The 15,201-nt window shown below is 40.7% G+C and overlaps 2 protein-coding genes across 5 annotated transcripts in view; one reads left to right on the top strand and one right to left on the bottom strand.

Moving 5' to 3' along the window:
* Nucleotides 1–15,201, bottom strand: part of ZFYVE9 (zinc finger FYVE-type containing 9) — a 187,414-nt gene that overhangs the window by 32,381 nt on the left and 139,832 nt on the right. For all 4 annotated transcript variants that reach the window (XM_053576451.1, XM_053576454.1, XM_053576452.1 and 1 more), the window contains 3 exons: nt 14,105–14,329; nt 11,649–11,731; nt 7,579–7,683 (listed from right to left, as the gene is read on the bottom strand). In XM_053576451.1, the coding sequence (XP_053432426.1) occupies nt 7,579–7,683; nt 11,649–11,731; nt 14,105–14,329 (413 nt within the window). The remainder of the gene's footprint in view (nt 1–7,578; nt 7,684–11,648; nt 11,732–14,104; nt 14,330–15,201) is intronic.
* On the top strand, nt 5,373–6,325 carry LOC128575122 (integrin beta-1-binding protein 1-like). The gene has a single exon (XM_053576482.1). The coding sequence runs from the start codon at nt 5,645–5,647 to the stop codon at nt 6,245–6,247; it is 603 nt and encodes a 200-aa protein (XP_053432457.1). The 5' UTR covers nt 5,373–5,644; the 3' UTR covers nt 6,248–6,325.

Here is a 15,201-nt window from a genome sequence, read left to right as displayed (position 1 = left end):
TCCCTTGGGTAATTCCAGTACATTACAGATCTTCTGAGTTCTTGTATTTCTGATAACCTGCCCCATAAATTCCAATCATCACAGCGTCACTATATTCTCAACTCTGGCTCCTAAACTCTGCAAGGCCCTCTGGCTCAGTCTGGGTTACCACTACCTGCATGATGACCTGGAAACCATAGGCAGAAAGGTAGGGTAATCAGAAGATGAACCTTCCCTGCCCCATTGTCTTTTTTTTTTTTCTTTTTTGAGACACAGTTGGGTAGAGTTCTGTGGCATCATAGCTCACAACAACCTCCAACTCTTGGGCTCAAACTATCCTTTTGCCTCAGTTTTTCTATTTTTAGTAGAGATGGGGTCTTGCTTTTTTGCTCAGGCTGGTTTGAACTTGTGAGCTCAAGCTATCCACCCGCCTCGGCCTCCCAGAGTGCTAGAATCACAGGTGTGAGCCACCGAGCCCAGCCATTGTCTTTTGCTTTGTTGTTAATATACTTTGTCTTGATGTTTAGTTATTTAAGGTAGATTGGTGAGTTAGTGTGCTATGAGGCAGCACTCCTGTAACAAAGTACTGCAGCTGGGAGGCTTAAACAAAGAAGCGTATTATCTCATAGTTCTGGAGGCTAGACATCCTAACTCGAAAGTCAGCATAGATGATGCCATCTGAGGGCTCTGAGGGAAGTTTGCTCCAGGTCTCCGCCCTTAGATTATAGCATAGAAGAGATTCCCTGTATGCATTCCTATTTCCCCGTCTTCTGAGGATACCAGTCATGTTGAATTAGAACTCACCCTAAGGAGCTCATTTAAACTTGATGACCTTGGTAAAGACTCTATCTTCAATTAAGGTCAAATTCTGAGGTACCTGGGGGATTAGGACTTCAACATATGAACTTTAGAGGGATACAATTCAACCCATAACGACTGGTCCCTGTTATTCCAGCATGAACAGAAAAGTTGATAATTGTATTTGAATAAGAAGAATCATAAACACCTGATAGTCATAACGCTGTTATTTCTTGAACAGTCAAATCTCATAATGGAGCATGTATCCTACAGACACCATAGAATCCATGCCTATGAAGTTATAAGAGATGCTGGTTGCTCTCAGGAACAAGACTTCTAAGACAGGACAGCTTCTGCAATTGCCTCATGTGAATCATGAGGAACAGCAAAAAAGATGCTCCCATTTAGCTATGTCAACTGCTAGTGTGTGAAGTATTAGAAGAGTTGACACTGCACCACTAGCAAGCTATGGTTCATCTAAATTCTTATGGGAACTCTGGGGCTAAGTATGTCTTATGACCAAGTGAGCCTGAATGTGTAATAGCACTTTTAAGCACATTCATGGTAGATGCTGTACCCTTCCTTTATAGTCTTCTTTTCCTTATATTAAATGCCTACAGTTAACGTCAATATTTTTTCCTAAAATAATTTTGAGAGTCTTCACCATTCTGGTTGGCTTCCTATAGATTTACTCAAATGCCCTGTACTTCTTTAAGAAATTTAGTTATATTGGTAAGTTTGATCTATTGTTCAAGCCCATGACAATGAGAGGTCTGTAACATGACTTCAAAAAAATTAACCAAATGTACAATGAACCTGAACACCAAAAACAACAATAGTATACCACTTATGTAGACCAGGCACCATACTAGTTATTTGACTGAAATGTTACAACAGCTTTAAAAGGTGGGCATACTCATATTCCAGAAGAGAGGTTAAGAAGAGAATCTAACCCACTAAAGTGATAGAGCTAGTAAATAAAAGTCAATCCAAGGTCTGTTTGATTCCAAAGTCTGATTTTTTTTTTCACTATGCCTCATTGCTTTTCTGTTTTTTAACATACATATTAAAAACCAGTTCCGGGTGGCGCCTGTGGCTCAGTTGGTAGGGCGCCGGCCCCATATACCGAGGGTGGCGGGTTCAATCCCGGCCCCGGCCAAACTGCAACCAAAAAATAGCGGGGTGTTGTGGCGGGCGCCTGTAGTCCCAGCTACTTGGGAGGCTAAGGCAAGAGAATCGCTTAAGCCCAGGAGTTGGAGGTTGCTGTGAGCTGTGTGAGGCCATGGCACTCTACCAAGGGCCATAAAGTGAAACTCTGTCTCTATAAAAAAAAAAAAAAAAAATACAGTTCCATATTAGGAAGTGCCACATTGGTAATTCTAATTTTACTATTCCATGAGATTTCAATATACAGGTAGATACAATGGCTATGCCAGTGATCTGGCTTTATACTAAACATAACATATAGAACCATACAGAACATCTTTCTTAAGGAAGGAGTCCAAAATATTCTCAAAAAAAAAAGTGTTAAAATTACTTAAAATCATCAGCCCTAAAAACAGATTGGTAATTGTTAAACTGGTATCTACAATGCAGCGGCTAAAGAATTGGGATCCTGGAATAAGAGTGCCTGAGTTTGAGTCCATCTCTACCACTCGTTAGCTATATGACCATGGAAAAGAGAATTAAATTTTCTTTCTTAAAAGAAAATTAAAACAAAAAATAAATTCTCTACCATTTTTAGTATTTTTTGACTTTTTATTTTTGTAGAGATGGTGTCTTTTTAAATTTTATTTTATTCTTTTAGAGAAAGGGTCTTGCTATGTTGCCCAGACTAATTTTGAACTCCTGGCCTGATCCTTCCTCCTCTACCTCCCAAAGTTCTGAGATTACAGGTATGAGACACTATGCTCAGCCAACTTTGCTGTGCCTTAATTTCCTCATCTATAAAAAGGTATTTACCAGGTGGCACCTGTGGCTCAAGGAGGAGGATGTCGGCCTCATATACCAGGGGTGGCGGGTTCAAGCCCGGCCCCGGCCAAAACTGCAAAAAAAAAAGTATTTACCATACTCATTTCACAGAGTTAAAGTGAAGGTACATATATGCTTAGAATATTTCCTGATATGCAATAGTATTTATTTATTACTTCAATAAGTGTTAATAACATGAGTCAGGTGACCTAAATAAATGGAGATCTTTAATGACAATGATAAGAGAAATTAGAAACTTTATATACAGGCTCAGCACCTGTAGCTCAGCAGCTAGAGCGCCAGTCACATACACTGGAACTGGCAGGTTTGAACCCAGCCCGGGCCTGCCAAACAACAATGACATCTACAACCAAAACATAGCCGGGCGTTGTGGCAGGTGTCTATTGTCCTAGCTACTTGGGAGGCTGAGGCAAGAGAATCGCTTAAGCCCAAGAGTTTGAGGTTGCTGTGAGCTGTGATGCCACAGTACTCTACCGAGGGTGATAAAGAAAAACTCTGTCTCATCCCACCCCCCAAAAAAAATTTCCATGCTGTCAGAAGTACTATCGTCTTTTAGCTTTCTAAACTTTTCTTCTTTTTAGAAGGGGTCTCATTCTGTCACTCAGGCTGGGATACAGCAGCATGATCATAGCTTACTGAAGTCTTGAACTCCTGGGCTCAAGCAATCTTCCTGTCTCAGCTTCCTGAGTATATGGGACTACTCAGGTACACAACCAACCCAGCTGATTTTTTTTTTTTCATTGTTTGAGAGATGAGGTTGCCAGGCCTGCCTGGAACTCCTGGCCTCAAGCTATCCTTCCACCTCAGTCTCATGCGTTGATGGGATTACAGGCATGAGCCACACTGCACCAGCCTGCTTTCTAAGTTTAGCCACTTCTTCCTCCCACATTTCCTATATAGCCACCAAACTGAGTTCTCTAAAACTCTACTTTCACTAAGTTCCCTTTTCTGCTTCAGAACCTATAAAAGCTCATTACAAATTATCATATTAAAATCTAAATTCCTTTGCTTGGTTTTCGAATGCCTTTGAAAACCAGTCATCTTTGTACAAGTTTTTCTCCTATTAACCCATCAGTCAGCTTTAACCTCTTCTACATCAGGTCATTTCTTCTCTTACACTTCCCTGGAAGACAATTCCATTCCTGGTGCTTCCCTGCCTATGTTTAGGCTGGTATCTATCCCCATTTTCTTTTTTTTGTATAGACAGAGTCTCACTTTATGGCCCTCGGTAGAGTGCCGTGGCCTCACACAGCTCACAGCAACTTCCAACTCCTGGGCTTAAGCGATTCTCCTGCCTCAGTCTCCCAAGTAGCTGAGACTACAGGCGCCTGCCACAACGCCCGGCTATTTTTTGGTTGCAGTTTGGCCAGGGCCGGGTTTGAACCGGTCACCCTCGGCATATGGTGCTGGCGCCTTACCGACTGAGCCACAGGCGCCACCTATCCCCATTTTCATTTGAGTTATTTTCCCCTCCTATCTTTCTAGTGCTTAAATATCATTCATTGTCCATTTCAAATCTTTCATTCATCTAGTTATGTTACTCAATGAATATTTACAAACATCTCCTTCAAGCAATGTGCTGCTGTGGCTGTAAGAGATTCAGGATCAATAAGAAATTCAGAGAGGGCCGAGTGTGGTGGTTCACTCCTGTAACCCCAGCACTCTGGGAGGCCAAAGTGGGTGGAATGCATGAGCTCACTGGTTCAAGACCAGCCTGAGCCAGGGCGAGACCTCATCTATAAAAATAGCCAGGTGTTGTTGCGGGCGCCTGTAGCCCCAGCTACTTGGGAGGGAGAGGCAGGAGAAATCGCCTGAGCCCGAGTTTGAGGTTGCTGTGAGCTAAGACACCAAGCACTCTACCAAAGGCAACAAATGAGGCTCTGTCTCCAAAAAAAAAAAAAAATCAGAAACATTCTTGACTATTCTATTCATCAGAGCTCTACTTCTTCGGAACCTTTAGTACACATGCAATAAATTTCAGCACTTGTATTAATGTTGTTTTACCTATATTACTTGTGTTTTATGTCTTCATTCAATAGATATTTCTTTTCTTTTCAAGATACAGTTTCACATTGTTGCCCTCGGTAGAGTGCCGTGGGCACAGCTCACGCAACCTCAAACTCTTGGGTTTAAGCAATTTTCTTGCCTCAGCCTCCCAAGTAGCTGGGACAACAGGTGCCTGCCCCAACGCCCAGCTATTTTTTTGTTATTATTGCCATTGTTGTTTAGCAGGCCTGGGCCAGGTTCAAACTCATCAGCCCCCAGTGCATGTGGCCAGAACCCTAACCACTGAGCTACGGGAGCCAAGCCACAATAGATATTTCTTGTTTACCTACTTGAACTAGGATGCCCCTTAGTGATACCAATGGAAAATAAGATAGACATAGTCCATCATGGAACGAACAGTCTAGTAGAGAAAACAGACATGGAACAAGGAAGTACAAATGTACTGATTATTACAAATAGCATGTGTAGAATTGTAGGGATGCATATAGTGGAAAGAGTTACCCTAGTTGGAGTTAAATGAAAATCTATCAAAGAGTATGTCATCTTAGCCCACATCTGAAAAATAAGTAGTGGTTATGCAGGTGAAGAATAGGGGAAGTGTGCATCAATAAAGAAACAGCTGGCTGGAGTCAGGGACTGGGCTATGTGCTCGGGCACCGGAGGCTGGGCCTCTCCAACTCCCCACGAAGCGCAGGTGGCCCCAGGGATGGGTCCGCGGCCGCGAGGTACATTGTTGCTGTGAAAAGAATTGATCATGTCAGAATGAAAAGAAGCTCTCTGTGCAGACTGCTATCTGTGGCATCTTTGAAGAAAAGAAAATAGTGTTCAATTCTGTCGGGCTCTTTTTTGAATCAAGCTATGGTGAAAAATGTTTCAGAAAGGCAAAAAGCGACACAGTAGTAGCAGTTCCCAAAGCAGTGAGATCAGTACCAAGAGCAAGTCTGTGGATTCTAGCCTTCGGGGTCTTTCACGATCCAGCACTGTGGCCAACCTTGATACCAATTCTACCAAAAGCTCAGGACAAAGCAACAACAATTCAGATACCTGTGCAGAATTTCGAATAAAATATGTGGCTGCCATTGAGAAGATGAAACTGTCTGAGGGGAAAGGTCTGGAAGGGGCACTAGACCTGATAAATTACATAGATGTTGCCCAGCAAGACGGAAAGTTGCCTTTTGTTCCTATGGAAGAAGAATTTATTATGAGAGTTTCCAAGTATGGTATAAAAGAATCAACATCGGATCAGTATGATGTCTTGCACAGGCATGCTCTATATTTAATCATCCGGATGGTGTGTTATGATGATGGTCTGGGGGCAGGAAAAAGCTTATTGGCACTGAAGACCACAGATGCAAGCAATGAAGAATACAGCCTGTGGGTTTATCAGTGCAATAGCCTGGAACAGGCACAAGCAATTTGCAAAGTTTTATCTACTGCTTTTGACTCCGTATTAACATCTGAGAAATCTTGAATTCTGCAATCAAGTGGAAATCAACTTCATCTGAAAGCTCAGCTGGGTTTTGTTTTTTTTTAGCTCAGCTGTTTTCAATCCATAAAGTTGAACTGTTATGGAAATACATGAGCACTTGCTCTAGACTTTCTGAAGAAAACACAATGTACAAAATACTGAACATTCGTTTTTGTAATAAAATGTGTTGTTATACAGTGAAAAAAAAAGAAAGAAAAAGAAACAGCTATGACAATATGGCCGAACCATAAGAAAAACTATAGGCTTAGCGCCCATAGCTCAGTGGTTAGGGTACCAGCCACATGCACCAGGGCTGGTGGTTTTGAACCCAGACAGGGCCTGCTAAACAACATTGACAACAATAACAAAAAAAATAGCTGGGCATTGTAGCGGGCACTGTAGTCCCAGCTACTTCTTGGGAGGCTGAGGCAAGAGAATCGCTTAAGCCCAAGTGGTTGAGGTTGCTGTTAGCTATGACGCCAAGGTACTCTAACCAGGGTGACATTGTGATACTCTGTCTCAAAAAAAACAAGAAGAAAAAAAGAAAACCAAAAACGTCCCATGTAAATAAGCAAAGAACATCATTTATATAATTCTGTTAATGTTCAGAGAGTATGCATAATTTCATTATAGTTACAAAATATAGCTTAATTCAAAATGTAATCATTTGCTTTTGGAACCTTATTTAAAGTCATATTGAGACTCAAAATGAGCTATGCTTAAACATTAAAAATAGTTGAAAATAAGCTGGGCACAGTGACTCACGCCTATAATCCTAGCACTCTGGGAGGTCGAGACAGGTGGATTGCTTGAGATCACAAGTTTAAGACCAGCCTGAGGAAAAAGTGAGAACCCATCTCTACTAAAAAACTGAGTCAAAAGGATCCCTTGAGCCCAAGAGTTTGAGGTTGCTGTGAGCTATGATGCCCCGGCACTCTACCCAGGGTGACAGATTTTTCTTTCTCAAAAAGAAAAAGAAAAAGAAAAGAATAGTTGAAAATAATATATATTTATCTTGCAAGAGGAAAATAATTTTTATAGCTTACCACTAAAATTACAGTAACAAGGCTAATTTTATACTTTAACCAAAAATACAAATCTACCATTGACTATCATAGGATCAAAAAGTCAAACAACAGAACAAATGATTAAAGAAGTCTCAAATTTGCCTTTCTGTAACGAAACTCCTCATAATCAAACTATTAGGCCATACAATACAATGAACTGATTTACCTGTCAATTAATTAAAAATAAAATTTATAAGTAGCCATGTATTTTTTAACTTTCATTCATGTTTCCAACTATGAAAAATATGCCTTCATGATAAATCTTACCTCATTGTATCTGTTGCTGGGAATTTTGATGCTGGTTTTCCGAACTTCCATATCAACCACCAAACCTTGAACTACTGGCAAGGTATACTGGTAATTTCTGAAGTCCTGGGCCAAAGCAGATAGAAGTAGAACAAATAATTCATCAATGTTAGTATTTGACTTACAGTAGTAAAATAAACACAAATGAAAAGAATATCAATATTTAAAACTCCTATCTATCTCAATAATAAGGAAATGCGTAATGGAAGTGCCACTGTATTTTAGCTCTCCATTCAGACTATAAACTCTAAGGAAGTAAAACCATTTCATATACCCCTACATACAGCATTAAATAAATATCTGAATGCTTAGCCTGCTTTACCATCATTTAATAATTTTCCAAATTTATCTGTTGCCTTCCTCTAAGGTACACTCCAAGAGGGTACAGACTCTCACTTGTTTTGTCCTTGCTATATACCTAATGCATGGAGCATCTTAGGCACTCAATGTATATTTGTGGAGAAACACAAGCAACCCCCCCACCCCTGCACACACATACAATATCCAGAGTGGCTGAACCAAACAAAATTATATAAGCAAGAGTGGCTCATAGTTCAGTGGTTAGGGCGCTGGCCACACACACCAGGCCTGCTAAACAACAGTGACAACTACAACAAAAAAATAGCCAGGCACTGTGGTGCGTGCCTGTAGTCCCAGCTACTTGGGAGGCTGAGGCAAGAGAATCGCTTGAGCCCAGGAGTTTGAGGTTGCTGTGAGCTGTGATACCACAGCACTTTACCGAGGGTGACAGAGTGAAACTCTGTCTCAAAAAAAAAGAGTTAGTTAAAGATGATTCTAAATTTTATGGTCAGAGACTGGAACTAGCATTTACTGAGATGTAAAATATGATGTGAGATGGAGGGTATTTCTAAGTAATTTAACTACATTTCTGGCAACAGAGCTCAAGAACATTGATGGGAACACAAAAAATATCCAGCACCCAACAAGGCAAAAATCACAGTTTAAGTTTGCAAAGAAACAGGAAAATACAACTCAAAATAAGGGAAAAAAGTATCAATCTATGGAAACTGTACCAGAACTGATATAAGATGTTAGAATCAGCAAAGATATTATAATAGTCATTATAATTGTATTCTTTTTTGTTGTTGTTGTTGTTGCAGTTTGGCCGGGGCTGGGTTTGAACCCGCCACCCTCGGTATATGGGGCTGGCGCCCTGCTCACTGAGCCACAGGCGCCGCCCATAATTGTATTCTTAATGTTCAAAAAGTTAGTAGAGACATAAAAGATTTAAAAAGATGGGAGGGGGAAGGAAGGAGGGAGAAGGAGGGAGGAGCAAGGGGACTGGTGTGCTCCTACCTAACGGACACAAAGTAAGGGCGTGCAGCATTCCTGCTAGGAATGTAGTTGTGGGACACGACTACAACAGGGACTCTACCTAACACATGTAAACACCTTCAAACTGAAAAACAAAAAGATTTTAAAAGACCTAAGTAAAACTACACATGAAAATTATAGTGCTTAAGATTTATTAAAATATAGATGGAATTAACAGATTAAACATTATAAAAGATTAACAAAGTTGAAAGTGTAGCAATAAAAACTATCCTAAATGAAACACAAAGAAAGACTGAGAAAGAAATTAAAACATTATTAGTGAACTGTAAAACAATTTCAAGCAGCTTAATATATTTGTAATTGGAGTTCCTGAAGGAGAGAAGGGAGTGAACAGGAAATATATTGGATGAAAACCCACAGATCTAAGAAGTTCAATGAACCCCCAACTACAAGAAACAAAGAAAACGATACCACGGCACATAATAAACAAATTGCTCCAAATGAGTCATAAAAAAATGTGGGGGGGGGGGCGGCGCCTGTGGCTCAGTGAGCAGGGCGCCAGCCCCATATACCGAGGGTGGCGGGTTCAAGCCCAGCCCCGGCCAAACTGCAACAACAAAAAAATAGCTGGGCATTGTGGCGGGCGCCTGTAGTCCCAGCTACTCGGGAGGCTGAGGCAGGAGAATCGCTTCAGCCCAGGAGTTGGAGGTTGCTGTGAGCTAGGTGATGCCACGGCACTCTACCAAGGGCCATAAAGTGAGACTCTGTCTCTACAAAAAAAAAAAAAAAAGTGTGTGTGTGTATTTATTTATTCTTTTGTTGAGGCAGAGCCTCGCTCTGTTGTCCCAGGCTAGAGTGCCATGGCATCAGCCTACCTTACAGCAGCCTCAAACTCCAGGGGTTCAAACAGTCCTCCTGCTTCAGCCTCCCAAGTAGCTGAGATTACAGATGCCCAATACGACACCCAGCTAATTTTTCTATTTTTAGCAGAGACATGGTCTCACTCTTGCTCAGACTGGTCTTGAATTCCTGAGTTCAAGTGATCCTCCTGCCTTGGCCTCCCACAGTGTTAAGGCGTGAGCCACCACCTCTGGCTTTAAAAATATATATATGTATTTTTTCTTTTTTTAAAGCGGGGGTGGAGGGGTGGGGAATGCTATATAGAGAGGAACAAAGACACAGAGAAAACAATGCAAGCAAGAAGACAGTCGGGCAATGTCTTTAAAATACTCCAAAGAACAAAACCAAGAATTCTATATCCAGCAAAAACATCTTTGAAATATGAAGAAGAAATAAAGATGTTACAGACACAAAAGCTGAAAGGCTCCATCATCAGCAAACTATACCACAGGAAATGTTCCAGGCAATTATTCCAATAGAAGGAAAATGACAACAGATGAAAATACAAAGTTACACAAAGAAATGAAGAGCATTAGAAATGACAACCAGATGGGTAAATCTGTAAGAACTTTTCTTATTGTTCAAATCTCTTTAAAAGATAATTGGAGGAAAGTGTCATCAGCAAAATGGCTGACTAGATTTGCCTAGTGCTCATCCTCCTACAAAAAGGGATCAAAACAACTACACTTATCAGGAAGTATGCTGGAGATCACCAGGTGAATAGCAAAATCTCTGTGGAATCTGGAACCCCAGGATAGCACTGTAAAGAGGGGAGCAAGCACTCTATCTACGCCACACTGCCTCTCCCAGCAGGACTGACTCCAAGCCAGAAGGGATTTCTCACAGGACAAAGGTAGGTTGGAGACCCAGAGTCCCCATCATCACTGCAGACACCTCAGCCTTTGCTGCAGAGGAGTCTCACAGACCTCCCAGGCCCAGATAAAGAAAATGTGGCATATATACACAATGAAATACAATTTGGCCATAAAAAATGATCTCCTGTCATTTGAGACAATGTGGACAAACCTTAAGTGAAATATGACAGACACAGAAAGACAAATACTGAATGATCTCACTTATATATGGAATCTTTTTTTAAAAAGTTGAGCTAAGGGCGGCGCCTGTGGCTCAAGGAGTAGGGTGCCAGTCCCATGTGCCGGAGGTGGCGGGTTCAAACCCAGCCCCGGCCAAAAACAAAAACAAACAAAAAAAAAAGTTGAGCTCATAGAAGTAGAGAGTAGAATAGTGCTTACCAAAGACCAGGGAAGGATTGGGAGAAGTAGGGTAATTATGGCTAACAGTAAGGTGTTGTATATTAAAAATAGTTAAAAGAGAGATTTTTTTTTTTTTTTTTTTTTTTTTTCAGTTTTTGGCTGGGGCTGGGTTTGAACCTACCACCTCTGGGATATGGGGCTGGTGCCCTACTCCTTTGAGCCACAGGAGCCGCCCTAGAAGAGAGATTTTTTAAAAGTTCTTACCGCAAAGAAATGATAAATACATGAGGTGAGGTGATAGAAATGCTAATAACCCTAATTTGAACATAATACAATGTATACACGGATCCAAATATCAAAACCTACCCTATAAATAATGCATAATTATAATGTGTCAATTAAAAAGGAAAGCAAAAGTCAGGGGGGAAAAAAGATAATTAGAGCTAAGCTTTCAGCATGATAGAGTGAGGAAATAATCAAATCTGCTCCCCCAAAAGCAACTAAAAAGCTGGGCAAATGGTTAAGAAAACAATTATTTCAGTGCTGGAATAAAATTAAAGGCATGAACACTCTCCTACACAAACGCCAGTAAGGAAAAAGAAAAACAAAACCCCAACTTACTGCAAGAAGATTCATGATGGTATGCCCCGTCTCACCAAACAACGGCTTCCGAAATCTGACACTGAACAGTGGGCACGGATAGACTATGGAAATGAGAAATGACCAGATTAAGTTTGGCAGCTTAAAATTTTGGTAAAAGAAACACTATGGCTAATACGTTTTCCAAAATTTAATTGTAATGACTCACTACAATATATCAAAGTTAGGGCTCAAAATGTACTTATTTAGCATGGTAGCAGACTTTTGATGTAGCAGTTTCAAAAATGACCAACAAGCTGTTAGGAAGCATTCTTTCTTCAAACTGAATTGATAGGATCCAGAAAACAAGTATCTCCTGATTCCTCTGTGCTCAAGAAGTTTTAAGAGTTCACTCCTTTTCTTCTCTTTTCTCTTCTTTCTCTTCATTCTATCTATCTATCTATCTATCTATCTATCTATCTATCTATCTATCTATCTATCTATCTATCTACCTACCTACCTACCTACCTACCTATCTTGGTCTGTCGCTCAGGCTGGAGTACAGTGGCATGAACACAGCTTACTGCAGCTTCAAACTCTTGGCCTCAAGTGATCCTTCAGTCCCCTGAGTAGTTGGGATTACAGACTTGAGCCACTGCACCCAGCAACAGTTCACTCTTCTGGACCAGGCTCGGTGGCTCATGCCTGTAATCCTAACACTCTGGGTGGCCAAGCCAGGAGGACTCCTTGAGCTCAGAAGTTCAAGACCAGCCTGAACAAGACTAAGATCCCATCTTCACTAAAAATAGAAAAAAGAATGAAGCGGGCATGGCAGCACACATCTGTGTCCCAGCTACTTGGGAGGCTGGGGCGGAAGATCAATTGAATCCAAGAGTTTGAGGCTGCTATGCGCTAGGCTAATGCCATGGCATTCAAGCCTGGGCAACAGAGTGAGACTCTGCCTCAAAACAAACAAATAAACAAACAAACAAAAACAACTTCATTCTTCTATACCTTCTAATCAGGACTAAGCTTAGGACAGCCAAATCATAGGTTTTCCTACTGGCTGGCCCTCCCTTAACTTTATGGTTTGAAATGCCTGTACAGGACAGGAAGATACACTGCATACAACTCTTCCCTTTCCCTATAAAGTTTAGCAGATTCAGATGAACTTAATTTTGAGCACAGGTTTTAACATAATATACTACCATAATCATGACTTATGTATGTGTTCCTAATAAAGGTTCCTAGGAGTCTATAACCGGGTCTTAGCCATTTCTGAATTCCCAGGATTTGTGATGTATCATAGGTCTTTATCTCACTGAATGAATAAATAAACGAGTGAAAGAATAAAGTTAACTTGCTGAGAACATATTTTGTCTTACAGTTTATACAATGTTTCATTAACTATCTCACTTGATTCTTTTAACAATCTAATGTAATATAATATGCAAGCATTATTACCTCTAGTTTACAAAAGAAACTGACAATCCGAGAACTTGAGTGACTTGCCCAAAGGCACAGAGCTCCTAAGTGGAGGAGTTGGGAGCCTTTTTAAGTGGTTTGATTACTACCACAGGGCACTAATTATGTGAAGATAAAAAGTTTAAAGTAAAGGGCGGCGCCTGTGGCTCAGTTGGTAAGGCGCTGGCCCCATATACTGAGGGTGGCGGGTTCAAACCTGGCCCTGGCCAAACTGCAACCAAGAAATAGCCGGGCGTTGTGGCGGGTGCCTGTAGTCCCAGCTACTTGGGAGGCTGAGGCAAGAGAATCGCTTAAGCCCAGGAGTTGGAGGTTGCTGTGAGCTGTGTGAGGCCACGGCACTCTACCGAGGGCCCTAAAGTGAGACTCTGTCTCTACAAAAAAAAAAGAAGTTTAAAGTTTGTATGCAACCTTTAAAAACATCCAACTTAGGGCGGCGCCTGTGGCTCAAGGAGTAGGGCGCTGGTCCCATATGCCGGAGGTGGCGGGTTCAATCCCAGCCCCGGCCAAATACCACCAAAAAAAAAAAAAATCCAACTTAGCTGCACTGCTACAACCACGGGCAAGGAAGCGCTTCCTCCGTAGCTGACCTTACCCACTGAGAGTGTTCACGCCACTAGCTTCCAGCATCTGTATGTTAAATAAAATATAATTTGCCAAAACTATTTTCCAACCAAGTGATAAAGTTTATGGTCAGCATACAGAGATGCTATAAAAAAGAAAGTTACTTAAGTTCAAATTCATTTTTCTCACGATAATCATGTTTTTATCAATGAGCTACTAAAATAGTCAAGTTTACAAGGTACTATATAATCACCAATTTCCTAATTCAATATTCTCAGTCCTTTCCATTATAGCCAAAATAAGCCAAGAAAATGGCCAAATTTAGTTTAGCTATTTCAAAAGACTATTTCTGCTGAATTCTATCACCAAACAGAGAGATCTGAATATTTCAGGCATTGTTTAGTCATTATGCTTTGGTCATAAGGCTTAGAAGAAGGTGTTTCACTACTTACGTCGATATTCAGCTCCAAGTCTCAACATCAGTCGGATAGGAAACACTTTAGCCCAAGGAGTTTCCCATTTCTGGATGAGAATCCCAAATAAGTAAGGTGGTGTTGGGAGTACTAGGTCTTGCAGTGACTGGTAGGTAGATGTCACATATAAGAATCCACCATGTTCTTTACTGCCAAGGAAACTTTGACTGAAGAAGGAATGTCCCAAGTTGCCCACAACATTCCCTAAAACAAAAGTTCATTAATAATGTTCTGTCAATAAATTACAGTAATCATATTTTTATCACTGGCCTAGACGGACACTACCAAATGCTAATTTCAAACCTCTCACCATGAAACACTCATTTTTAAAAAGTCGCTTTTTAAATAAATGGCATTTTTTTTTTTTTTTAGAGACAGAGTCTCACTTTATCACTCTCGGTAGAGTACCATGGCATCACAGCTCACAGCAACCTCCAGCTCTTAGGCTTAGGCAATTCTCTTGCATCAGCCTCCCGAGTAGCTGGGACTACAGGTGCCTGCCACAACGCCCGGCTATTTTTTGTTGCAGTTTTGGCTGGGGCTGGATTTGAACCCACCACCCTCAGTGTACGAGACTGGTGCCCTACTCAGTGAGCCACAGGTGCCGCCCTAAATGGCATTTTTTAATGAAAATGTTGTTTTTTAATTTTACCAGGACTTCTGGTGAGCATAAAATCATTTATATTACCACACTGTAAAGTTTGTCCAGCTAAAAGACAAAAATATTGATGCTTTCCTCAGTTAAATTGTGTAACCTCACTCTATGAATTACTTTAAAGGTCTCAAGATGAAAAATTACTACCTCTAAGATCAGGAAAAAATGTTCAGATTAGGTAACTGCTCTCACAAAGCTTACAGTCTTACTGGGTGAACAAAGGAAACTCATTAACATAATAAATTAAGACAGTTAAGTACAGTTATGAGACATTAAAGAAAGAAGAGGATTTATGGAGAAGGCAATACTATAGATAGATTTCTTCTTTCTTTGTAATTTAAGGCAAATATGAAACATACATCTACAACTTACAGATTAAATTCACATTGAGTTTTTCTCTTTTAACCACAAATGCTCTTTT

The sequence above is a fragment of the Nycticebus coucang genome, chromosome 22, assembly GCF_027406575.1.
Source record: "Nycticebus coucang isolate mNycCou1 chromosome 22, mNycCou1.pri, whole genome shotgun sequence".
NCBI lineage: Eukaryota > Metazoa > Chordata > Mammalia > Primates > Lorisidae > Nycticebus > Nycticebus coucang.
Note: the sequence above shows the minus strand (reverse complement) of the source record. Positions and strands in the feature narration are given on the sequence as shown.

Excerpts from the sequence above, each read along its gene's own strand:
- LOC128575122 (XM_053576482.1), top strand. The coding sequence starts at position 5,645 with ATGTTTCAGAAAGGCAAAAAGCGACACAGTAGTAGCAGTTCCCAAAGC.